Here is a 26500-nt window from a genome sequence, read left to right as displayed (position 1 = left end):
GGTGTGTGGAAGCACTGGAAATACTGAAGCTGGAGTTTGGTGTGTGATTCCATAACCTAAATGCTAATGCAAAAAGAAATCAGTCTTTTCCAGAACACCTTTGTTGCCGATATCGATGAAGCCCAGCCTTCTTATCAGTTTGAGTTGGCCGAGTTGCAGAACTGTGATGTTCTGATAGACGCGTATAAGCCAGACTGTCTCATTGACTTCTATGCTGCCCTCCCAAATGATAGATAGATAGATAGATAGATAGATAGATAGATAGATAGATAGATAGATAGATAGATAGATAGATAGATAGATAGATAGATAGATAGATAGATAGATAGATAGATAGATAGATAGATAGATAGATAGATAGATTAATAATCCCAGAGGAAATTGCACATAATAACCGGAAAGGACTAATATTTGGTTGTGAAAGACAGTAAATGTTTACATTTAGCCAACCCTGCGATTGTCACAGTTTTTCTGTTACAAACACACCCCGGCCCCCCATCAAAGATAGGAAAAGTTATGCGGCCCTTACAGGAAAAAGTTTGGAGACCCCGGGATTAGAGTTTCAATCCTCTTCAAAGACAAGTCCAGCTGGAAAACTAATGTTGTTGTCTTTTTGCAAAAAACAGCTTGTTGTGATGTTGAAAATTAATTTTCATCCTGCAGTGTTTAAAGTGTCTCTCAGTACAGAACATTGTTTTGGAGTTCATGTAGGAAGGTTAACGCAAAGATGCTATCTATCCATACCCTGGCTGACCAAAGAATTCTTCCAATCAAACCGCAAGTCAGTGTCAGTCTTGGGTACATGTTCCATTCTACTATCAAACTACATGAAAAAAACCCCCATTGGGTTAGGGTAAGGTAAGGTTAGGATAGTTAGGATGGGGCAGGGGCACGGTTAGTACAGGGTTAGGATAGGTTTAGGGTAGCGTTAAGACAGGGCTAGAATAGGGTTGGCATAGGGTTAAAATAGGGTTAGGATATGGTTAGGACAGGGTTAGGATAGAATTAAAATAGGGTTACAATAGGGTTACAGTACGGTTAAAATAGGGCTAGAATTGGGTTAGGATAGGATTAGGTTAGGGTAGGGTGACAATAGGGTTAGGATGATCTGGTGTGAAAAAAAAGTTGAAAACACGTCTTTTTTACAAAGCTGGAAAAATGACTTGAATGGCTTCTTCCTTGCCACATTCTCAACTTTCCCACCAGGCAAACAAATAAATAAACCGCCAATCAAGCAAACGCTCATGAAAAATCAACTTTCTTTTGTGTTTATGTTTTAATGCTTCCTGCCAGATAAGGATGAGCTCAGAGCACATTCATCAAAAAAGCAGAAGCCCTGCAACAATAAATTCAGCCGCTGCACTTTTCTACCATCACAAAAATGTCACGGCAGTCAGCAAATTGAGTTAGGTGGAATGGCAGAAGGGGATGCTGCATATCTGACTCCTAATTGCTGTCTGTTTGAAGGTTCTTTGCCTCGACTCACTGTTTCTATATTTTTTTTCTTAATCTGTGATTATGTAAGATAGAGATAAATTGAGCTCAAGGATAAAAGTCCAAACAGAGAAAGTATACTACACTACACAGACAGACCATCTTTGAAATGTGCCAGTTAGGTTTTTTTCCTCCGGTCCTCTACCCACAGTGAACCATCATGCTTAACAAACACTACTCACTGGTGACCGCCAGCCAAATGTGTTTGCGTGACATAACAGAGCAACGAGACAACAGAAGAAGAGACATGCCCTTAGCATTACAAATAAATGCTGCAGTCTTAGATACACTGACAAACATAATAACCACCAGCCTTGCTTACTGTGCTGACGTGGGGCTGCTAATGTTCTTGTTTCTAAGGTTGAGCAGTATTTGCACTCTGGATGACATTGAAAACTGCGGGTGTTTCAATGTGAGTAATGAAATAAAGCATTAATTTGACTCCTCAGTGGTGTTCACCCTAGGTCAGTGAACTCCTGGGGCACCAGCGGCTGCGAACCAACCCATCCAACAGGAGGATAAGATGAGAGTTGGAATGAAGGAGTGGAAAAGAGAAAAAGGACCACATAAGAGATTGCTTTTGAGTAAGAGAGTGGTCGTAATTAGGAGGAAGAAAGCCAATGGGACAGGAGGACTGCACTTGAACGCATCATAAGTCTGGGAATGCAGTGAAGATTCATGCACTGCATATTACTTACATCTGCTTTCTGACTCATATGCATTATTCTATTTAATGTGAGATTGATTAAAAATAACGTCATTGATAATCTATGATCCATATCCGCACAAAAGTCATTTTTTAATCTTTCAATCTATTAAAATTTAAATGAATCTTTCAACAACAGTCATGTTTTAGGACAATTACCACAGTGATTCATCAAAAGCATAGAGTGAATGCAGATAAATTTGGTTTTGCCAAAACTCATTTATATTCCATCTAAATTAATTAACACCCACATACTTCAATATGCATCCACTGAGTTCATACTGATAAAAAAAAAAAAGAGTATAAAACAAGAAAAATACTGATGGTAGAGGGGATCAAAGTAAAATAAATATTGCAAAAGAAGAAGCATATTGTATTCTGCAGTAATCTGTAAGGGACCATTTTTTAAAGCAGAAATGTATTCTTAAACATTTCTGTTGATTTACGACGTGTTGCTTGAATTACGGCTACAGTGCTATGTTTAGTATTTTACACATGGTTGAATAAAATGACAACCCAATAAAGATTTGTATTAAAAAAAACATGACTTTTTGGATTACTAGTATGACCTGCTCTGAAAAATGCAGAAAACAAATATATGTAGTTTTATTCCCAACAGTTATACAAGAGTACAGAATGCTAAATTGAACAAGGACTGAAAACAAATTGTTTTTCGTCTTTTCCTTCCGTGTCTCAGGCATTAATATGTATTTACATTAATGCCCTCCTTTAATATATGCAGTAACGCTCGTCATGTGTTGCTGCCGCTTCGGGAGAAAGGCTTTGGTTTGAAGAAAACTAACACAAGCACAGCAGAAAGGTAACAACGTGAGAACACAGAGTGGAAGATTGTGATCTTAACACCATGTATCATGCGGCATGATAATAACGGCAAAACGCAACCAGTGGAATGGATGCATATCAGCTGAGGAGCATGAACAAATGTGAGAAATATTACCATGAACACGTATAATCCACGTGTATTCAGAGAAAAACTGTCATCACTCCTGAATCACTTAAATTGAAAGGCTGGCATTTCTATGCTCCCCGCTCACTCTCTCTTATCAAGCCATGACTGATGAAAGCACTAATCTAATCTGATCTAATCAAGAGAGCCACACACAAACACGTTGCATGCATGTCTCACTTTATGGATTATTATGGATAGAGTGAAGTGGGAAAATAATTTTTTTTAAAAAGCATCAGATTAGAACTGATCACTATAAAAGCTCTTAGAATGATGTTGGGACATTGGGGGACATGCATAAAAACGTTGAGAACCATCCTATTCTGAGGAGCGCTGCAGAATTGCTTGCCACCCCCAGCAGCGGTGAAAGCCCATCTTTGAAGTTGGAAACAGAGCCCAGAATGTAATCCTGTAAAAAAAAAAAGTTCTAAATAAAGCTGCATCAAAATTTCATTAGCTGGTGCCCGCAGCCTGCAGGCTCACTTTCACCAATTTCACTTGGTGACATTCAACCTCTGTACATTGATCCGAATTGTGAGGCAATGCATTATGACTGATTAAAGATACACACAGCAGTGTCTTAGCTCTGCATCCCAGCATGCTGCATAAGATATATATAAAAAAACACCCTGCATTCTACTGAAAGCTTCAACATTCACACATGAAAATAACATTAGCCTTATTTATATTGTAAGGCTCATATACAGACTCAAATTCTGCTTGTGCGATGTTTTGTGCTTATGTTGGCAGCAAAGGTCGTGTCCAGAGAAAGCAGTAAGGAGTCTGTCACAAGGGGGGTACTTGTTCATAATATACTGCTTCAATTTATAGCTTCAGGCTAGAGGTGCATAGTTCCAGGTTGTAGCAGACAGATCATCAAAAAGAGTGACAAGTGCTGCAGTGGAAACCGGTGAAGGAGGACGGTGTGAAAAATAACACAAAGAAAAAGAATGGGAGGGGCGGCACCGTGGCACAGTGGGTAGCGCTGCCGCTGCACAGCAAGGCGGTTCTGGGTTTGACCCCCCCCCTCTGTGCAGCGTTTGCATGTTCTCCCCGTGTCTGCATGGGTTCTCTCCGGGTTTTCCGACTTCCTCCCACCTTCAAAAACACACGCTTCAGCTGAATTTGCCGGTCTCACATTGCCCGTAGGTGTGAGTGTGTGCGTGTTTGTCTGTCCTTCATGTGGCTTTGTGGTGCACTGGTGTCATGCTTGGAGTATACCCTGCCTCACGCCCCAAGTTGGCTGGGATTGGCTCCAGCCACCCCACGACCCGTGAAGAATCGGTTAATGAAGATGAATGAATGAAAAAAGGAATGGTAGGAATTTTACTGTTTACAGTTCTTGCACGTTGTGTTTGGGACAGGGCTGGATCTTTTAAATATGACCACAGCAGTACTCCGACATTAATAGTGGTAGATTAATGCCAGCAGACTACTTTATCTGATGTACATCATGGTGGCACTAAGCTGTGCAAAGAATCCCAACACTCCTCTACCAAGTAATTTCTACACAAGTACGTCAGGACAGAGCTCACATTAGTACTCTGTGAAAACAAAAAACACAGTGGGCTGTAGCAGTGGGCCAATCTCACGTCATTTCAAGTCAAATAACTGCTGCGTGACTGAATTTGAGCAAAACAAACAAAAGCAATACATTACTGGGTTACCAATATCCAGGTCTATCACTGGGTGTGCTGGGAACAGCCACTGATGGACAACAGTGGATTCATCCTGCTGAAACAAACACAGCCTGAATGACTGCAGTGAAAACGTGGCCATCACGTGACACTTCTAGCCTGCATTAAACAAACAAAGTCACAAGTGAAACACAAAAGGTCACCCGGTGATTAAAAAAGGAACCAATCAATGTTTCTGTGCCAGAAAGGATTGAATGCTTGTCTCTAAAGTGAAACTCATCACAAAGACGAACCCACACAGATTTCTCAGTTTTCTGCAGATCTATGAAACATCTTGGGAGATAGGATTTGATATTTTGGTTTGAACCAGGATGATTTTTTATTTCTTTAGTAATGTATGGCATGGCTTTTCCCAGCATTATTAAGGAAGTAATCATTATTTATAATGATGTGATGTGTTGGTGTCTGTGAGCAGGTCAAGTGAGATGAAGATCCAGATAACAAGCCAGATTGTTAGATCAAAACAACCACCACCAATGTGCAGCTCACATAATGGTCCAGACTTCATTAATGCAGGATGAGTGGGAGTGTTTGGAGGTTGGCATTGGACGATATTACTGTAGTTTCAAATTTAGTTCAACAATATTGTCTTAATTTTGTATATATAAAAGAAATGATGGGAAAATAGTTGTAGCAGTGAAAACGCGTTAATGGTCTCGTTTGTTAAGCAGTAAATACTGTAACATCACCCGGATGAATACTTTCCACATAAAGAGCTCTTTTAAATTTCACCAGTGTTTATTCAGGTTTGAGAGTGGCTGTGGGCTGAAAAAGAGCCCTATTCTCATTTCATTGCCCTTTTTATTGCACAACCCAGACCCACACATCAGATGAAAACACACATCAGTGGAGAATACTTGCATGAAGGTCACCAATTTCAAAAATTGTGTGCTGTAAAAGGCCATGGCTGCTTTTTGGCTACTGAATTATTTTATTAGCACAAAAAGAGCACCGATGTGGACTTTCCTATCATAAAAGCAGGAGGACACCATCTGTAGCCATAGTGCACTTGAAATGGACCAAGGTCATGTGTTGTAGACAGCCACAACACACATCTGCTGTTGCCTTGACAGCCTTGTGATCATTGGGGGATGGTTTAGTGCACCAGGGCAAGATGTTAACACTAGTGCCAACAACCTGCCGTAAGCTGGAAGTGTGCATCATCTACTCTAAAAGCTAAAAGTCGCCCAGAAAACTGTTGGACTGTGATTGTGCTCGGTCCAGCAGCTGTGGCGCTCAGCTGGAGATCTCCATGTCACAGGACAGCAGGCGCTGAGGGCTTATCTCTGGCTGCTGATTAACCAACGCTCTGCTCGCTTTCACACCAAACTGTCCTTCAACGGCAGAAAAACAGTGAAGTCGGCTTCAGTTCAGCTCCACTGAACTGCACCTTTATTACACAGACAAAGTGAGTTAATGTGAAGGATAATAGTGTATATTTAAACTCCACAGTCATTGAAAATATACCCCTCCCCTCCTTTTATTTTGTAAATGTGAGGACATGTGTACTGCATGTGCTTTGGTACAGAAACACCGATGTACTCACAGCCTGTTCTTGCATATTTATTAAGTCTTACAGTAGAATTAATGTCTCCTGACTTTTGATACCGCCTCAATCCCTGTGTCAGCACAAAGCCCCCGCATCATCATTTTCCTGCAGAGTTTAGCAGTTCTCAGGCTTTATTACCTATGCGCTCGCCTCATACGTCCATGCCCCGCCGCCTGATCAGAATGCTGCTGCCATCAGCTTTGTTAAATGAAGTGACAGACATACAAACTTGGACACCTCTAGCTGTGAGACTGATTATGTCCAAATTGTTCTTGTTGGTGCCTCTCGTCCACCACCGGCTATGAATGAGGCTCCAACAGCGTCCGCCCAACACTTGCATGCAGTCCTGACGTTATCTAGGGCACTGTAAATGGTGACCACCAGATTCTGCTCCATTTACTGGAGTCACTACAAGCTTTACTTCATGTACAAGAATATGAGTCTTACGATCTGACCTGCAGAAGATTTTCATGTGTTTTACATATAACCAACTTCTTAAATTGTTCTCCCACTCGAGGAGACACGTTTAGTTTGTCGCCTGGTCTCTGTTGCATCTGTCTGATGGATCATTGCATGTTTGGTTGTTGAACATCAGACATAAAAGCAGAATGTCAAGACTTCTTTCATCAGCAGTGGAACGATCTAACCCACACAGACACCACTAGCATTTCCACAGATGTGGTAATTCTTCACACTAATCTCCACCACAGCTGAACCGAAAGAACCTAAAAAGATCACATCAAATAACAACTCTTACATTTGTATTTTTAGTACAGAATTGACCCTGAGTCCAAATGTATTAATAAATGTACTGAAGTTATGGTTATTTACTAGTAGCGAATGTGAAGATTTAATTATGAATTAGTATTTAGTGCATGTTTTATGCATGAAATATGTCGGGGCAATTTTTAAAGAGCGTAAAAAGAATGTTTTTACAACTCTGGTTTTATTCTGTAGCTATGGACAACATTTACTACATATTATGTGTAATCATGTCCGAATGATCAAACACAGTGAAACTAAATCGAGAAGCAAAACAACCAACATCTTTACCCTAAGCAGGTGTGTCATTCTTTCATGATTACTTTAATGGTCATTTAATAAAGTAAATTGTAACTTCATATTTAATAAATATATACTAATGGGCCTAACTTTGTCTGATTGGCAGTCACATCTGTCTATTAACTACATGCTCCCGTTCACTCACAGTGCAGGGAGACCTGCATTCTAGATTCTGAAGGTCCTAGGCAGATTTCATTCAACCTGGCAACACAAGCTAGCTGAATTCTGATTGGATAAAACCTTTCTAACCTAAAAATAGAACACTGACCCAGTGTTGGCCTATGTCATATTATATACCAATGTATAATTATACATTTATACATATATTTGACTGCGGTGCACTGGCGTCGTGCCCGGAGTGTCCCCCGCCTCACACCCTATGCCGCCGAGATAGGCTCCAGCTCCCCGTGACCCGCTGCGGTGGTAGTCTGAAGATGACTGACATATATTTGAATATATTTATTTAAGCAAAATGCATTAAAATATAATTAACCTTGATCATAAATATTGTCACGATTTCTGGATATGTTGGACCTGCTGAGAAGGCCTTGCTGGCCCTGATCGCCCACCACTGGTTTTTACAATAACCTTTTTTCATTGAGTGCGACGCCTCATTCCAAATGACTCTAGAGTAAAAACTCCACAGCCCAACATTGTTTGAACTAGAATTACACTAAGTGAGTAGTCCTAATGCTACTGTCATTTGCAGTTAACCCAATTCTGGCTTTGTGCACAGCTTTAGTTGGCCAACATGCTAACCAGGTCTATTGATGTGTTCTAATGCACCAGTATAATGGATGGCTGTCTGCCTCACAGAAACTACTGGTTTCTGTGGCCGAGCTACAGTATGACTAAATGCAAGAAGTCAATTAGTATTTACCAAATCAATCATTTGCAGCCCAACCTGATGTATATCACATTAGTCTTTGACGTGCATGGTAGACAGAAAAAGCCTTTGAATGAGGTTTTCATGAGCCACCGGTTCGCTGCCTCAACATCCTTCAAGTTGTTTTCAAGGGCAACCACTGTGTGGCAGGAGGATGGTAGCGTGTTCATTGTCATTGGGTCAAGAGGCCTTTGCAGGGGGTTAGCACTCCCAGGATGCACTCTGCTGCTCAGACACCACTTTTTTTCTTCCACATACATAAGTAATCAAGTGTAAGGCCCGTTGATGTCGATCAACAGGTCAGAGGAACAGTCAGTCAGATATCCAACTGCTCCTCATACAGGTAGGGATATTGTTTGTTGAGACAGTCGGTGTCTGTCCTACCCTCTATATACTGTAGAACCCTCAATCATGAAGAAACCTACTAATATGAATGCAATGTTATTTTAGTCAAACAAAGGCAATTTATTAATCAGATTAATCCTCATTGTGTTTGTTAGTTGTTTCTGGACATCTCTGTCCACACAGTAAGGCACCAAATCTCCATGTCTTTATTGTTGATTAATGCCGGCGCAGAGGAACAGCTGTAAGAAAAAATAAAATTCAAATCACAGCTATGACGCATCACTTAACAAATGTTTTGACTCAGAATGAACCACTCAGATTAACAGCGCTCCAGTTCCATTCTAATGAGCACATGCAGACACAAACAATCAGGCTGTGGATACGTGCTCTCTAGGCTTATTCATAATAATGACACAGCACTAAACAAAGTCAGAAACACAAAGTGCTAATGCTTTGGATTTATTACGCATGCAATTCTTCCACACTCCATTCAATTCAAATCACAAGCAAGCAGCTATGTTAATGCATTTGACTGATTAAATTTTAATGAAAGACTTTTAATTACGCTCTAGCATTTTACTTGGTACTGGAGATGACCCGAGGGAACCCAAGAGGAAAACCAATATTAAAAACCCACAGATAAAGCCACAATCACACACACACACAGTTATCTCTGACAGATACACAGATTTGTGTTTTGTTCAGCAGTTTAGCAAGAGGAAAATGTTTTGTTTAATATTCAGCAAAAATGTGGATGAGCTTTAGAAGTCTTTGAATTTCAAGATGGCAGGCCCGCTAGAGTCATTCACAGCATATATCAGTGTCATCGGCTGGGCTGACTCAGCTCCCCAGAGATGAAGAACTAGCTTGGTTTAATCACGCTCACACACGGAATGATGATCACACACACTGAGGAGACCAGTAGGTGGATGCAGCAGTGTGACATGACTCGGCCTCCACAGCCTTATCATACCTTTACCTTTCTTTTCCACAACAGAAATCTCCTGCTGTTAATACACAATCACCTGAAAGTGTGTGTAACATGGGTGGGTATTTAAATGTACATGGTCATCTGATGTTGTAATTTAAAAAAAAAAATTGCCTGCAGAAGAGATTCTAAAACAGATTCTTACTACACAATCCAAAATTTTCCTTCATTTATTCATTCATTCATTCATTTTCCTAATCGAAATTCCTACCACTGAAGTAGCAGCAAACTTCACCTAATGTAATAAACGACAAGAACAGAATGGCCTGTACACCTGTCAAGCACCTGCGATGATCATATTGATACCGGGGGATGATTAATGAACATGATTGGTAGTCCTCAACATAAGAACACAATTGATTCCGATTGTTTGTAATGTGAATTTTTTAAAAGTCTTTATTTATTAAATTTTAAGGTATAATAACCTTTTGATGTTATTTAAATGTCATTACTACTCTAAATACGGACGTACTATAAAAATACAAGTAAAGGTTGTTTTGAGTGAAGTCGTTCTTGATTATACATCGGTTTAAACAAAAAATGCACGTTAAAAATAAAAATCAAGTTAGAGTCATTTTACTCAAATTTTCATGTCCCCCACAAAGTTTGCACTGTTATTAGGAAACCATTAAAGACACATACTATCATGTACCTGTACAATATATAAGAATTAAAACATAATTTCATATTAAATATGTACGTATAGTTCCATTATCCAATATCACTCATTCATGCCATTGTTTAGAATTCAAGTTAGTTTATACACAGTATGAAGGAACTTTTGCTCCTTTTAATTTAATTCTTGAGGAGAAGAACAAGAAAACACTTCAAGGAACTTTTGGCCAGTTTTTTAAGCGCATCCAACTATTGCCAAAGTCAACTTTTGATGTTGACGATCCACTGTACGGTACTCTAGCATGTAGCATGCAGCTTACCTTTAAAGTGAAGCAAGAGGAAGAGAAGGGAGGAGTTATTGTTGGTCAGAGTCAGACCTGTCATCATACGGATGGTCATCACCACCACTAGCTTCTCTAATCTCTGCTTTATCTTTCATAATGAGCAGCAAAGTATCCAAGATATGAAGCCTGACGCTCTGAGATTCTCAGAGACAACAACAACAACAAACAACAAGATGGGCGAGGGTGCTGCCCCCACAGGGACAGGAAAAGGAACTGCAGGACAAGTTGGATATGGCGTCAGGCGTTTGTTCGTATCCCAGACAGTCCATAAGTCAAATACTTGTAAATTGAGGACTACCTTTATATAACAGGAATAGATCATGAACAATAGAAAAAAAGACAATTTTAACTGCTGTAGCTACGTAACTAAAGCACCATTAGATTTACAGATTCCAGGTATTTTTTTGCCATAGACCATAAAAACGGTAGTTTGTACCATTCCATAAACGTTCTTCCCAACATTTTGTTTGGTTTGGGGAGTTTCAGGTTTGAGCTACGACATTATGTTGGATGTAGGTGATAGTCTTCTATCATTAACTCCTCCTGAATCCACATCTTTATGTGTCTTTTTGTCTCCATATATGACTAATATGTAAACGTCCATTTCACCAACTTGTGGCACTTCTTCTTCATTGTTTTACACTTTATTCCTAATGAAGATTTTTTTTTTTTTTTGGGGGGGGGGGGTCTCCTCACTGCCAGAGATCATCAAACCCCACTTGAGCCTTGTGATGTGGGCTTGTAGACTATATAAATAAATTTCACTTGGGACAAACTGAATTTTAAAAGGGTGGACTTGTGCAAGGGTCTTGAGGATGTACATGATGGTGAAATGAGAAGCTAGAGTTAACATGTACTTTGAGGATACTTGAAGATATAGATGAAAAATAGAATTTATAAATCACTATTTCAAAGAAGTAAAAAACAAAAAAAACATTAGAAACAACTATAAACGTTGGGGGAAACCTAGATCAGTGCTGACAGTCTACAGTCTCCTCCTGTGAAACAACCGTAACATACATGTGACTTTTTTTCCTCCACACGTGAATGATATTCCACTACTTCGAGTTAATATTTGCTACTGAACAGCTGCAGGCCTGCAGGCTATAATTTACACACAGGACCTCTGAAGGCTGTGGATGCAAAATTAGGTTTTAAGGATATAACTCCGCACATTATAATCGTATTGATTCAAAGCGCACTATTCAAGTAGTATTCAGGGAATTAATAATTCAAGAGATATTAGCCTATGTTTTCAAGGAGAGAATGAATGCAATTTATCCATTTATGTATCCAGCGCTTAAATATAAGACAAGCTGGAGTTGTGAGCCGCTCCACCTGGGATCAGAACAACATGAGAAGAAACAACCCAAAGCATTTTGTTTTGATCCACCTTAACCACCAAACATTCACCGGCTAAGCAGTGGAACCGCTTCTACCCTGCAGTCAACACCGAGAAAAGCCAAAATGATGAATGATTTATGCAGACTATGCGCTAGCAGGTGTACAAGGCACATTAAAAATACAGAATGTACACACGACCACGGAGAGGTGTAAACTGGGCTTCCTTAACCTCCTCAGGTCTGCTTCAGTGTTTACACTGTTTAGTTTAGAGGATCCTCTGGAGCCCCTGTTGGAGCTGGTAGCTGAAAAATAACAGTGAATGAGTCGTGATGGTGACTCAAGGCACCATCATGATTCATGTTATATTTTCTGATATCTTCTGAAATCAATCCACACTTTCTGTTTCATGTTAATGCTATTCCATGTCTAAACACACGTTTGGAATGCAGCCCACCATAACGGCAGCTGTGATCAACAGGAGTCATTTCTATCTGCCATCTTTTCTTAGGACAAGAATAGATCAGAGGTGACATTGGGCTGACCTTTTGGTGCTGAACATCTTGGCAGCGTCTTCTTTCACCTGCTTGGGGAGGTAGAGGTTTGATGTCGACTTTCTGAGCCTGGAGAAGGTGCGCACGCACATGCACACACACAAACACACACAGACACACAAAGAAAAGAAGATGGGGGAAGGGGACAGAAACAGAACAGTTAGATTATCAGACTTACAGTCAGGTCACGCTCAACTTGTCTAAATGCCGTGGTCGTGCTCATTTGTGCAATCTCCATCAGATGGCCTCCAGCTGGGCGACCCAAATTGACCGGGCATGGCAGGAGGCAATGAGCAGGTCATAACTCAGCCAATGTGGCAGCAGCAACAACGCATGGAATCAAATGTCACCTTTAATAATTATTTTCTTTCCCTCGCTGCCACAGCACCCGTTTCAAGGCAGAGTGGATTTAAATAGCAATGAAGCTCAACTGGAGCAAGGACGACCGGGTAAAAACAATAACACCAGGAGATTACGTGTCTGTTTGGGGAGGAAAACATGTCAGATACATCCTATGAAGAAGTCTGAGTGTTAAAGACACAAACCCAATCTCTCTCTGTCTTTGCTGTACCTTTGTATACCATAATGTATAATGGCTGGCAGTTGGCTTGTGCTCTTTCATGTAAAGGTTATCAGAGATGTGGAGGAGGAGCTGCAGTAAAAGAAGATAGGGTTCAATAATTAATGCCGAGGTCTATGCAGGCCTCACTCCTCATCCTCTGCTCTCTGTAATGAGATGAGTGGAGGGGCCGAGAAACGGAGGGGAGAAAAGGGAAGTGGAACGGGTTGAGTAAAGCAGGTAATCAGCCTTACGTCCTGTCCCCCCTCCATCAGTTAGCATATATACACACACTCACAACATGGCTTCTTTAACGCCTAGAGTGTTTCCTCTCCTTCACACCACTTAGGAAAAGGAGGAGAGCTGAATAAGCAGGTATAAAAGGGTAACAAAGTAGTGTGACACTTGAAACACCTGATAATTCATTCAGGTGACATGGAAACCACGGATGCGGTCACTCCTGTAAGTAATCTAAGGCAGCGCAGCAACTCCGTGGTAGCCACCGTTCAGACGACAACGCAGACCCGATGCCACAGAACGGTACTGTTTTGACTCAACGTGTTTGGGAAAGGAACCTTTTAAATACAGCCTGCAGTTGAGATTGTTTTAGAATGGCGTTACTCTCAAGACATGTGGGCGTTTAATAATACAATTAGCTGGATTTAGAGTTCGATAAGTCTCACTGTTGGGAGACGGACAATCATGAATGGCCTCATCAAATTACTGAACTTAGACACTGGGTTTATATTCGTTGTTTGTAAGTTGTTTTGGCTTTTTAGTACTTTACTAGATGGATTACCACAAAAAATGTGACAACAAGGACATTACATTTTTTAATTTAATACTTGAAGTAATTCTTTTTCTCACATTTTCCCAATTTAATTATGCAAAAATGACTGAATTTAAAGTAACTTTCTGAAATTTCCACATAACTATTGTATGGGTTACACAGATGAACAGATGACAGGTCAGCCACTCTACTTACTTATGTGTGTTTTAATCTTTCGATACGTTATTCCAAGATGATCTCAACAACTCCTAACTTTTCTATAAATACCCCATTAAATTACTAAGTGACAACTGATAATAAATGTTTAATTCCCAGTACATTTACTGATTTCTTAAAGCCTAAAGTGGATTTAATTTAGTTGTAAAGCGATTATGACAATGCTGTCAGCTGCTACTGTTTGAACCGTAACTTCAAACTCTATTGTTTGAAATTAGGGTTGAAGTAATGTAAATGTATTAGCATGTAAATTTGCAAATATGAAAAAATTAAAAATTCCTCACATTATTATTATGACAGGTTCATAGTCAAATATTCAGCAGGTATAGATTGCTCTAATAGCCACCTTATAGCGCATTATTACAGGTTTACATTCTGGTTATAGAGCCAAGTAGAGTAAAGTATTTAATTTCGTGAATATTTATCTCATCAGACTGAAAATTTAAAGCCTTAGGAGGAGAAAGAGACAATTTTAAAGAGAAAAATCACCATTGCTGTTTAAATATGAGTCATCCGACAATTGGTCACTGCCATGCAGGGCATAAATAATTATATAGTCCTTCAACAAAAACACAGAAATAAATCTCAAGTCTTTCCAGGGTGCATTAGGAAGAGAAACACTTAAAATACATTTAGACTTCATTTGGAATCATTATATTTCAGTATGTTTAAAGGGAGCAAAATATGTTTTATGCACAGTAAAATTAACTTGAAAGTCACCACATGGGTTAAAGGAAAATGAATGTTGGAATACGAAAACTAAACATTACCTTTTACAACAAACCCAGCTTCCCTATAATCATTGTAACAGTAAAGAAACACCTAAAATTATCATTTCACTGTGATATATGCCGACAACGTTCATACTTGTTACTTGAGGGCTTTAGCCAAAACAAACAGACAAATGAATTAGGATAATTATTTCACTCAAACCTCCAGATGCGATTTTCTTATCCTTTTTAAAAAGAAAAAAAAAAAGAGTTTAACCACCTATTTTACAAAACTTAACGTGCTGTTCAGATATATCAAAAAAAGAACATTTAAAAACCTAGTACTGTACCTACCTTTGACCTTCACCCAATTCAACCTCACTCCATGCAAGGATCTACCAAGCTGAGTGCAGCGGAAATTGGTGAAGTGTCAGAAAATAAAATGCTCCCTCAGGGAAACTGATGCTCAGATCCTACTGGTGGATGCTGAGCATGTGAAATGGTGTAAGACGAGTGAGAGCAACAAACGACTGTAACAGCTACTGCAGAGTTTTTCAGCTAAGCACTGCATTAAAAGCTTAAATTGAATTAAGTTAAACCGACTTTTAAGTTGCAGCAAGTAGAGTATTTAATGTGCAGCAGACACGGGTGAGCGTGCTCGCCCTGTTTTCCGGGCTTCATTCCTTTTGATGCAAACATAATGATTCACAGAGAACGGATTGTTTTGTTATGTCATTGAGTCACAAGCTGGTCAAACAACTTAAATTCTCCTTTAAGCTGTAATTTCTAAGTAGATTTGTTGGGACCTCATTTCACTTTAAGGATGGATGTAACACAAAGTCAGTGTGAATTGTAAGATGTCTGAGTAACCGCTTGATCAATTTTCAGATATGCAAAGAGAAAAAAATTTGGGTAAAATTTATTTAAATTTGTTCTTTACTGGCTTTGAAGTAGCTGACTGTAAAACTATAAGTATTACCACTTGATTTAGTAACATTGTAAGTACGGTGCCCACAGTAATGTGCAGTGAGGTTCATGGCCTTGTGAATCTGATTATGATTCATCATAATCAGATTTACAAACATATGAACCTACAGTTTAGCTTATTCACCATTTAATTAGCAACATTGAATGGGTTCTTTTTAAAGTCTCATAGCAGAATAATTTACACACACAAACTGTAATACACAAATAAACCCATTGGATTAATTTTTTTTATGTTGTTACCTACATGTTTGTTTATATGTTATGTTTACTTATGAAGTCCATGCGCAGCTCCTTTTGAACAAACGCATCGAAGAAATTTTGAGTTGAGATCTGTAATCCTCCATTTTTATAATAAGGCGCGGCGAGCGGGAAAAAATATGAATGGCTGCACTTGACTTGGTGACTATAGATTGGCACTTGCTGTCACTTATTCTGCAGCAGAGGAGTCCCAAGAAGAATCCCTGGGATCACCAGCGCCCCCTATCATGAGGCAGGAGAACTGCGTGCCTCACTAACTGCCTCTTCCCAGCCATTTTAGGATCACTCAACTCAAGACAGACGTTACACACATACAGTTGTTGACCAAAACACACGTATATTATATACAATTGATAAATTATGGAAATTTAGTTCATATAGCAAACGTGTTTGAACATTTTAATAGTGACATATAGAGAGATAGCACTACGCTCTCGTTGTTTAGCATGCCAGCGCAGTTAGAAAGTCATTGCGAAATCCATGGAGAGGCTCGGCTGGTTGGTGCCTCACTTGCCTCCCCTGACCACACGTCACTGGGTACCTATTTTGCAGTGTCACTGCACTGATTGGTCACAAATCAGGAGTAATAGCCAATCAACGCTGATGATAGTTACTCAGGAAAAGATGCACTGCAGCTGCTTTGTTGAGACTTAAGCTGTGAGATGAAGGAAAGTCCACATATTTAAAGATTACACATTATAAATGTGTGTCCGACTTCACTCTGGCAGCTCCACAACTGAAAAGAGCCAAAGACAGAGCCAAGTTTTTCACTGAGTGGAGGTGAAAGTGGGGGCTTTTTCCTCTGGAGGTTCAGAAGGCAAACACCTGTCTCCGGTCTCTTCAATACTTCTGCGGGTCTGTTCTGAGATCATTAGACTACCTTCAAAAGAACCAAGCACTCAATATCAGCTCCACATTAGCTTAAAGCTCAACTGTCTGTGCTAACAGCATAAACCTTCATGACAGGAGCATACCTATGGAGCCACACAGTTCCTCCCAACATGAATGGACCTTGTCTACTTCTATCTCTGTAGCAGGAAAATCTGGTGCGAGGATGTTTTTCCTGCCGAGCTTCATTAAGTCAGCCTTGTGTTTGAACTTAATTGTCTCTGGGCGTGCAGAGCATTCTGACAAATGCCATCAGCATCCAACCGTGTACTGTAATGGATTGAAGAGGGGCCCTCAGACAGACAGCAGGTACCACCGATGCTGGGGTCTGCTCTTCTGCTGAAAGCCCCCTGGCCATAAAACAATGACGTAGGGGCAATGCATTCAGCCCGACACGCAGCTTTACATTCAGGGCTGACAGAGCTGTTTCACATAAATCAGGGATGAGCTGAGCACATACACAATGTATTGTACTGTTAACGCCACAAACTGCAAACACATCAGGCTCAGCATGCATCTACTGTATCAAATCCAAGCCGTTCTAAATGTAAAATTCAACTCTCGCTTCCAGTGGGTTTATGAATGACTGATGAGAAGGTAAATAAAGACGTCAGCTATGTCGGGGCCTGGATGGAATCCAAGATGTGAGCAGAAGTGGAGTATTGATCAGAGGCAGGATTAGCTGGCCCAGCATGCAGCTAAATCAGTAATAGACATGAAGAAGTACAGAAGAAAGAAGAAAAGGCACCGGCAGAAGGTATAAACTGATGAAGTCTGAAGCAAAGCTTTTTAATAACCAATAAAAGTGTAATAGCTGAGATAGGACAATACCATGTCTAAGTTTACAATTTCAGATATGTTGACAGCATTGATATCTTTTGTGCATCATGAAATGTGAACCATTCACTGATATGATGCAACTGCTTAAGATTTCTCAGTGAAAAAAAATCCAGGTGTACATCGATAACCCCAAAATATCAAGTTTTTCCTCCTAGGATAAAACAGGTATGAAAAATAAGACCTTATTTGAAAGTATGTAAATATGCTGCATGCTAAAGAGCCAGTGTGGAGGACTGGTTTTGAGCCGTTGCAGACTGCAACCAGCGGAACATTCCTTGTTCAAAACTTGTCGAGTAACTCGTATCTCACGGTACTACTACATGGGTTTTTGCAAGGACTCAGTTAGCAGTCTGATAACCCCTCTTGAGTTATCAATAAATCTGGGCGAGAAACCAAGGCACCAGATCAGATGTCAGAATCTGGATTAAATCAGCCCAAACTCTTGCTGACCGAGCTCAGCTGAAGTCTAGTTGCTGTTGTGGAATTTCAATCAGGGTCATGTCTGCAGAGATATGACTCATCCCCACTTTCTTTTCTGCACTTCTGTCCCCATTGTCTGCACCTCACTTTTGTTTACACCTCTCCCCCTCTGGTCTCTCATCTCTTGTTTCTCCCCAATTCATTTCCTTGGCAAAGTCTGGCAGCACACACAGAGGCTAATTGCAATATGTTTCCCGAACTAATAAGGGTCACGTTAGCCTGCCAGGAAACACAGTACCATTATGGAAATGTTCCGTCAATTACTGGGCAACAAATAAATACCCTTTCTTTTCTTCAGTCTCGTATTTGCGTGGGGTTAATGGTTGCAAGGCACGGCTCTTATCGCCTCAGAGGCACCTTATCTGAGTAACCCAGAGGAAAAAAGCAATATGGTCTGGGTCAGTGGTGTCTTTGTTAAATTGTTGGATTGTTTTCCTGCAAATAAAAAAAAATTATTGTACTTATCACATGTCACCTATCAGTAGGAAAGGATAAATCTTTTCTTTTTTTTTAAAATTTAGTTCTTGTATCGTCTATCCCTGATTGCATTCCTGTGCAGTCTCCATCTTCAGGAGATCCAATTTAGACCTTAGAATGACAATCACTGTCTGCTTTCAGAAGCTAGACTGAACAGGTGAAAAACACTATGAAAACAAAGATGAATAGTTCACGGAGAGTTTCACAGCAGATATTAGATCGGAGGTCTTGAGTTTTCTTCCATGCATTCCAGCATTTAGAGGACCAGGAGACTTGTTCTAGTCTAGACTTTATCCTAATAGCTGAAACTTTATAGAAACTGTGTTCTGGGTATTATTATTTACACACACTATGCATATGGGAATGCTACTGCTTGGAATTTAAAAGAAGGATATAACCATTTCCACTACAGGCTGATGGGGGCTGAGTTCATCTTTATGTATAATATGTTTAATTAAAGTTTTTGAACTGGCTCCCAGATGGAATTTAACTACAAAATAAGAAGGGGAAAAAAGAAATTGAATACAGAGCTCTTTGAAATATGATCAGGGAACTCATTCCAGAACTTGTAATAAACTTCTTACCATGATATAGTAGTTAGTTACGATGTCCCACTAGTTTGCACAGATTTTTTGACACCACAGTAAGACATTACCACAAGTTGAACATCTGCACAAAAGACATACATCTTATATTCTACAGAATAATTTATCATAATTGGCAAAGCCAAATTGGCATTCATTCAAATCAATTGCGCTTTACATATTAAATTCTGAGAGAAAGAAGGTGAATTGGGGTTAAAATACTGAAATTTGGACAGCCTAGAGGATAAACATATGGGAAATGATATGGGCTTTTAAAAGACTTAGGAGAATGCAGAGGAAAACGTTTTGGGGAAATACTCTTATTTGTGTTCTTGCCAAGACTGAGATGAGAAGATCAATACCACTCTCAAGTCTGTACGCTAAATGAAGCTTTGAACCAGAAGACCACACGCTTAGGGATAATGAGAGAAAACAGGCAGCCTGGAGCTGTCAGATAAAAAACAATCCACCTCCCAGCAACTTTAAAACTCTTTAATTAACTCAACGTTTTTCATTTGTACTGGTTAACGTGATAGTTAACCACTTGCAAAAACACTTATTAATAATATCCCACCTGCCAAGTGATGTCTAAGGTCAGAATTCCAGTTTTTCAGTCTTAGAAATAAGTTTCAAAAGGATATGATGAAAAAATCTTGAAGCAAATTTCACTTACTAGCTTTGTCAGAGAAACCCGGGGAAAATAAATGAGCCACAGAAAGTGTGTCCTCACTTTAACTCCAGTATAGAAACCAGTAAAATTCTTGAAAGTTCCTTTGCTGAATAAGGACTTCAACTTTGAAGGCCACACACACCATCTCCTTCACATCATGTTATACCGTAGCTGTGTTGAAGCAGTCGGCAGAAATTCACCTCATTCATCGACGACACAACTACCTCCACGAGATTCCTTTATGCCAGTGTACAGCAGACACTCGGAATCTTTTCTTTAGAGTTTACCATTGCCTCGAAATAACCCTCTACCTTCCTGGGTTGATCTATTTCTGTCTGTAAATGCTGCCGAGGTTTCTGTGCAGAGAAACTACCATGATGATGACAAAAGCGGTGAGGGGGGTAGTGCGAATCTCACTTTCCTATCAGGGTAGCTCATGGCAAGGTGTGTGCAGGAGTTAGAACACTGTCAGTTCAAGTTAAGGCCTGGTACACTTTTGGTTTGTTCCTGCTCCCTGCTGAGTCACTTCACTTGATGATATTTGGCTGACAGAGACAAATGCCCATAAAATGTCAGTCAAAAATGACCCCGTCCTCTTGCTTTCATTCTATTAGCTTTCAAACAGTGTCCCAAAAGGAACCAAAGGCAATATTTTCTCAACTTACATGATGGGGACAAATCAGATTTCATTTTTCCAGTCCAGATTGCTGACAGCGTTGCCATCTTCAAGTTACGTGGCACCGGTTTTATGATGCATGTCATCTGGTTGCACATTATTACTCCATTCGCAGGGGGAGGATGCACTCAGAGCACGACCTTAATTTACCTTGACATTTATCTGGATAATAAGTGTCATCATTTATGTAAAATACGCAGATTTGTCAGAAAACTTCCACAGAAGCAAGGGAGAGAAATGGTATTTTATCCTGCGGCTCATCCCCATCAGAGCAAGAGGAGCAAAGCAGATTTAACCACTTCATGAATCGATGTACAAAGACTGGCTTGACAATCCTCTGTCTTATCTACGTATATAATCAATTATTTAGGTCACATCACCCACGTCACACAGCTAGACCATGACGACGATGCAGGAGATGGGGGGTTTGTTGGAGTACTCAAGGGAGGAGGAGACATGAGGGGGTCACAGGGCTTGGTTCCTCTGGCTTAGCATAGAAAATCCTTTGTAATCCCCCACCCAGTCCCACTGTACTGTTTACTGTAGGGTAATCTAGACCAAGTCCACCCTACCGCTACGTAAGCCACGCTTTACGGCTGCGACAGCAGGTTCTCAACTCTTCTTCACCTGCTCCATTTATATGAAGAACAGTGTTTATTCACTCTTGAAATCTCTCTCGAGGTGATCTTCACTGGATGGTGGGTAGCAGCAAGGGAGCCCGAAAAAAGAGATGAGAACTGGAGAGGAGAATGAGAAAACAAAACATTCCTCTGGGTATTTAAACCAAAATGAGGAAGCGCTGCAGGGGGCTCCTTCACAGCCGACAGTCTGGCTGGATGATCACAGCAGATCAACACTCTTACATGTAAACACGCATCATCAAAAAACAAAAAAACAAAAAAAATGCACCACACATAAGACCATTGCAGAATCATAAATACATCATCCTGTATGGGAATCTCTGAATCTCAATGGAAGCTCTGTCTCAAGGCAGTACGGACCCATAAAGCATTGTGATGGAACAGCTCCTTTCTGAGGAAGCCTTGAAAATCATTTTCAACTGGATTCCTGGAATCAAATTGAAACATAAGGCAACAAATCACGGCTTCGCCGCCTTGTCTTTATCTAATGGCTTTCTGGTGTATTCAAGATCCTCTCTCACCACGTCTCTTTCTATCAATGTATTGTAAAAAGACATTTATTTATGATTCCAAAACCTCACCTTAACAAGTGAATTCTTATGGCCAGCTGCTGGCATTCATACTGAAGGAATTACTGCTTGATAACAACTGGGGATATTTATTCTACCCCGCCTTCACAATAATAGCAGACTGCTTTGAACAAATTAGATCATTTCAGATAGCACTGCAATAATTACTCCATTAACAGACGAATAGAAAATAGATTTTGAACACCTAGTTAGATAATTAACTGATTGACTTTAACAGGATAAAAATTAAAATAATTGACAATTTGCCTGTTTTTAATGTTTTTTCGTGGTAAAAATGTGATACAAATAGGATTAAAACAATGAGACATTTAATTGGATCAACTTATCTTGGACGTGAAATGCTGTGATATTTTATAGCCATCCGTGGAACCTGATCATTAAAGTCAGTAGGAATCTGAATATATGCTGGCAGTATAATCGGCACCCTGCAGAGTGTCTGACCTTTACCTTATTTGACACAACCCAACCAGTCAACAGGTGGCAGTAGTGCAGAAAGTAAATTAAGATAGTGAAGAAGATTAGCTTTTAAAAATGAGAAATAATGTGAGATTTAACACAACTAATAAAAGTCTGTTTCCACAACATTTGTTGTGGAAATAAATGTACTGAACCAGTACCCCAATCCTAATTTATCAGTTATAATTACTAACGCTTTACATTCACACTAATCAGCTACAGCAGAAACAGACAACTGGAGAAGTTATCTGCATAAATGTCTCTTCAGAAGAGATTGGTGAGTCCACTGTGCACTCCAGTACTTTATCAAGTGTGTGATTGGCAGTAATTTGTACATATTGAATGAATGGGCCTGCCAATCAGCACAATGTGAGAATGATTGGCCATAAAGTTAAGAGCGAATGAAGCTACAGGACAAAGTCAAAGCTTTGGCTGCTCATTCAGACTGAAGACAAGACCGTCTTTGAGAGATTTATTACTAAAGATTATAAATCTCATGTGGCACAGCAATACATGACTCAGTCTCAAAAGCTTCTTTATTGCAACAACTTCTGTGAGTCGAAGTAGGGTCTGAACAGGGATTACCAGCTACCGGTTACAAAGCTCCATCTAAGGCTCCGTCTCCACCGGTGATGGGGTCTAACCGTGGTCGGGGTGATTTAAGACCTCAGCTGAAGAACTGGTATACAAATAACCACAATAACAATACATTCCTGCCTACATGAGCTATTATAAAACAAATGAGAATGAATAAAGCCTCAGAGAGAACGTTACTCCAGGATAAGTCATTTTTGCACAAAACTGCTGTACTTAGAATGCCCAGAATCCCAGAGGAACCACTTAGAGAGTCTCTGATGGTTACACAAAACCACACATTTACATTTATATAATGGGGGTCAAGTAGAATACGCTATATAAGAACAGTTTTCACTTTTGTAGGGGAACACCTCACTGAGCCTTAAAACAGCAGCAGCTTAACACCGAGTCTCACAAAATGTGTTTTGAGGAAGCACTGCTTGGCAACAGGTCTGAACTGATGTCAGTAATTCCGGTCTGTTTCCCTCAAGGGAGCCTGGATGTTCTCGCCTCTACCTGTGTGTGTGTGTGTGTGTGTGTGTGTGTGTGTGTGTGTGTGTGCGAATTAATGAGGGTGTAGAGATAGCCGAGATAGATGCTGCTAAAGTGTCACGTTCAGATTTTAGAGCCCTTAATAGAGGACTCTCAGAGATAGTGAATTTTGTCATAGCCATTTTGATAAAGCATCTGTTCAGCTTATCAGCAACGGAACAGAGCATCAAAAGCATGGAAGCGCAGTGTGTTTACTGCAACCGCTCTTTTGTTAGAAGCCTACTAATTCAATTTGTTCCTTTTTCAAATAACGTGTGCATGATAATTTCTACTAAGTGAATACAGTTCAGGTTCCTCAAGATGAATATCAGTCCAGCAATCAATTGATAAAAGTACAAACTGATGGGTTAAGGATTAATCAAAGCCAGCAAGTCTATGAATAATTTGATCATGAGTCATCGTTTAGTGTGTGTGTGTGTGTGTGTGTGTGTGTGTGTGTGTGTGTGTGTGTTTCGTGGGTCATAAATCTGTTTTATACAGTCACACTGCAGGGTCTCCTCTTCCATTTAGGGACAAAAATGCAGGCTCTCATAACATAAATCAGGATGAAGACTTAATTTAAGGCTCAATTAAGATTCATTTCCGGTGATGCAAGTCGATAATGTAACATCCATGAAGTGATTGAAACACAGCTGTAACTGCATCTGCCACCATTTAACAAGGACAGTTCCTATTTAATTCACCCACGAAACATTTTCAACAAGTGAATTTTTATTTCACAGGATTAGAATACGTTTCCAATTTACAGCTACAATATAGAGGAAACAACTAACAGAAACAATTAGTTGATTAGTTTTTTTTATTATTATTATTATTATTTTCCTTGCATAGTCTGAAATAAATGAATAAATGAATGAATGAATGATTTATTGATTGGTAAGTTGACAGAAAGTTAATCAGCAACTACACCTCAGTCTGTTACTTGTTGAGTCACATTTCATTTACATAGTTTTGATGCATTTCTTTATTTAATATAATTATTATCTCTAAGGTTTTGAAATCTTAGTTGGATAAAAAAAATAATTTGCTTGACGTTCATCCATTTTACAGACAACACAACTGCAAACATACTTGTCAGACTGCTGGTTGAAATCTTGAAAAACAGTTTAAAGTACCAAAAACAAAGTTAACATACTCATGGATTCCTGTATCTCATTTCCCTTTGTCGTGAGCTCAGAGATCCTGAACCCTTACTCGGTGCCTCAGCAGAGCCCGGTGTGTCTCTGGACAGCGATACCTGAACATGCTGACCCCTCACTGGACCGATAGCTTTCATTAATCTGTATAATAAGAGCTTACAGAGGCTGGACAATATGCAGGCTCCCCACGACCTACCCTGGAGGCAGATCATTGTACACCTTATGGGGCTATACCTTATTGCATTATGCAATAGTGTAATAGGCTTAGCTACAAGCTGCTCTGCAGGGGGGAGTTTTGGGCTGACTCACTTGATGAAGTCTCCCCTCCTGAGAGCTTTGTGGTGTCAGAGGAGCTTCACACCCCAACCTCAACGCTGCTTATAGACAGATTCTCACGTGAATACATTTTTCAACTTCAAAAATTGTTCAAAAACATGCATTTCTGGATTAAGTTTTTTTTTTTAAAGCTTCATAAGTAAATCTCTCATTTTTATTTTACCTTTCAAATAATGCATAAGAGTCCAGTGACCTCATTTTTAATTAAATATCTCTTTTTATTTTCCTCTTTATAAATACATGCAATCTTTCAGCAGCGACTCCAAACCCACTTTGTTGAAATATTTAACCTTCTATAATACATTCAATCACACAGGGAATGTTTGCCATTACTACTGTAGGAGTATTACACTAGTTGTTGGTAGTAGCACAAGTCCGTGTAAATCCTACAGAAAGGTGTGTGTGTGTGGGGGGGGGGGGTCCTTGCAGGAGAGCAGCGACCTACACCTGAACGTCACCTGCAGGTCACTCCACCTGCATCCTGACACCTACCTCACCATCTGTGATCGAGTCCCCGCAGAAACACCTGACATTACAGCGAACGCACTCCTCGGGGATGCTGGAGCGGGAGGCGGCTGATCGCGGTGGGGATGAACGCGGCGGCCCGGCGGACACTTACTTTCAGCGGATCATAGCAGGAGCTGCGGCCGCAGACGGTCGCTGCTGAGTTCGGACACACGCTGGTGTTTTCGGGCTGTTTCTTCGTCAGGTGTGCGCCGACCGGGGAATGTACACACAGGCAGGCATGCGGAGTCATTTGACCTTCTCCCAATAGAAACTACCAACGCTCATACGTAAGAGGGGGGAGGAGTGGACCGTACCAAACTGGAGCCCCAGCAAAGGGCGGAGGGGAGGCGGGCGAGGAGAGGCGAGGAGAGCCGGGGATGGGGATGATGTAGGTTGTTGTAAAGGATGGGAGGTCTACAGCCATTATAAACCATGTTCTCATAAGATCTTTAAATTCTCATCATTTTTTTTCTCATTTTTTTCATTTTAAACTACAAAAATCCACAACCATTCTACCGTCTATTGATCACAAAACGTGAATGTCTTATATTATTGATTGAAACAGTAATCAAATATGCTTAAGAGGCAATGTTTCTGTTCCGCTCTTGTTTATTTGGTGTTGTGTATAAAGTAGACAGTGGATTTTTTTTTAGAACCTTGAACTTTTTTCAGTGTTACATTCACACTGAAGACAAACAGAAATACAAAGGTGAGTTAGATACAAAGTAAAATTTATTTACATAATAAAGCCGACGTAAACCTGAAGAATTATGGTTGGTATCAGTCTTCTACTTCTTTGGTTTCTTGCTGTCTGTTCCAGAAAAGTAGGATGAACAACATATACTATATACTATAAACTCAAATGATCATTCAGTGGCCTGTGCATGAATGAAGTTTCACTTAGTGTTCCATTTGAAGGTACCATAACCTTTGCTTGTCACTTGTTGCACACACACAGCTTGTTCTGACGAATTTCCATGAAACTGGGTGGATGTTTCAGGATGTGTTAAGAAAGAAATC

The 26500-nt window shown here is 40.0% G+C and overlaps 1 protein-coding gene across 3 annotated transcripts in view; it reads right to left on the bottom strand.

Moving 5' to 3' along the window:
• The window catches only part of oxr1a (oxidation resistance 1a), a 141415-nt gene extending 115673 nt beyond the window's left edge, over positions 1–25742 (bottom strand). For 2 of the 3 annotated variants that reach the window (XM_068323362.1, XM_068323363.1), the window contains exons 1-2: positions 25466–25488; positions 12540–12617 (exon numbers count right to left, since the gene is read on the bottom strand). In XM_068323362.1, coding sequence (XP_068179463.1) covers positions 12540–12617; positions 25466–25473 — 86 coding nt within the window. In that variant the 5' untranslated portion in view covers positions 25474–25488. Of the gene's footprint in view, positions 1–12539; positions 12618–25465; positions 25489–25592 lie in introns of those variants that run through there. The other variant, XM_068323364.1, reaches the window with a different exon arrangement.
• Between the last annotated feature and the right edge of the window lie 758 nt (positions 25743–26500).

The sequence above is a fragment of the Antennarius striatus genome, chromosome 9 (genome assembly GCF_040054535.1).
Source record: "Antennarius striatus isolate MH-2024 chromosome 9, ASM4005453v1, whole genome shotgun sequence".
Lineage (NCBI taxonomy): Eukaryota > Metazoa > Chordata > Actinopteri > Lophiiformes > Antennariidae > Antennarius > Antennarius striatus.
This window is presented reverse-complemented; position numbering and strand designations above follow the sequence as displayed.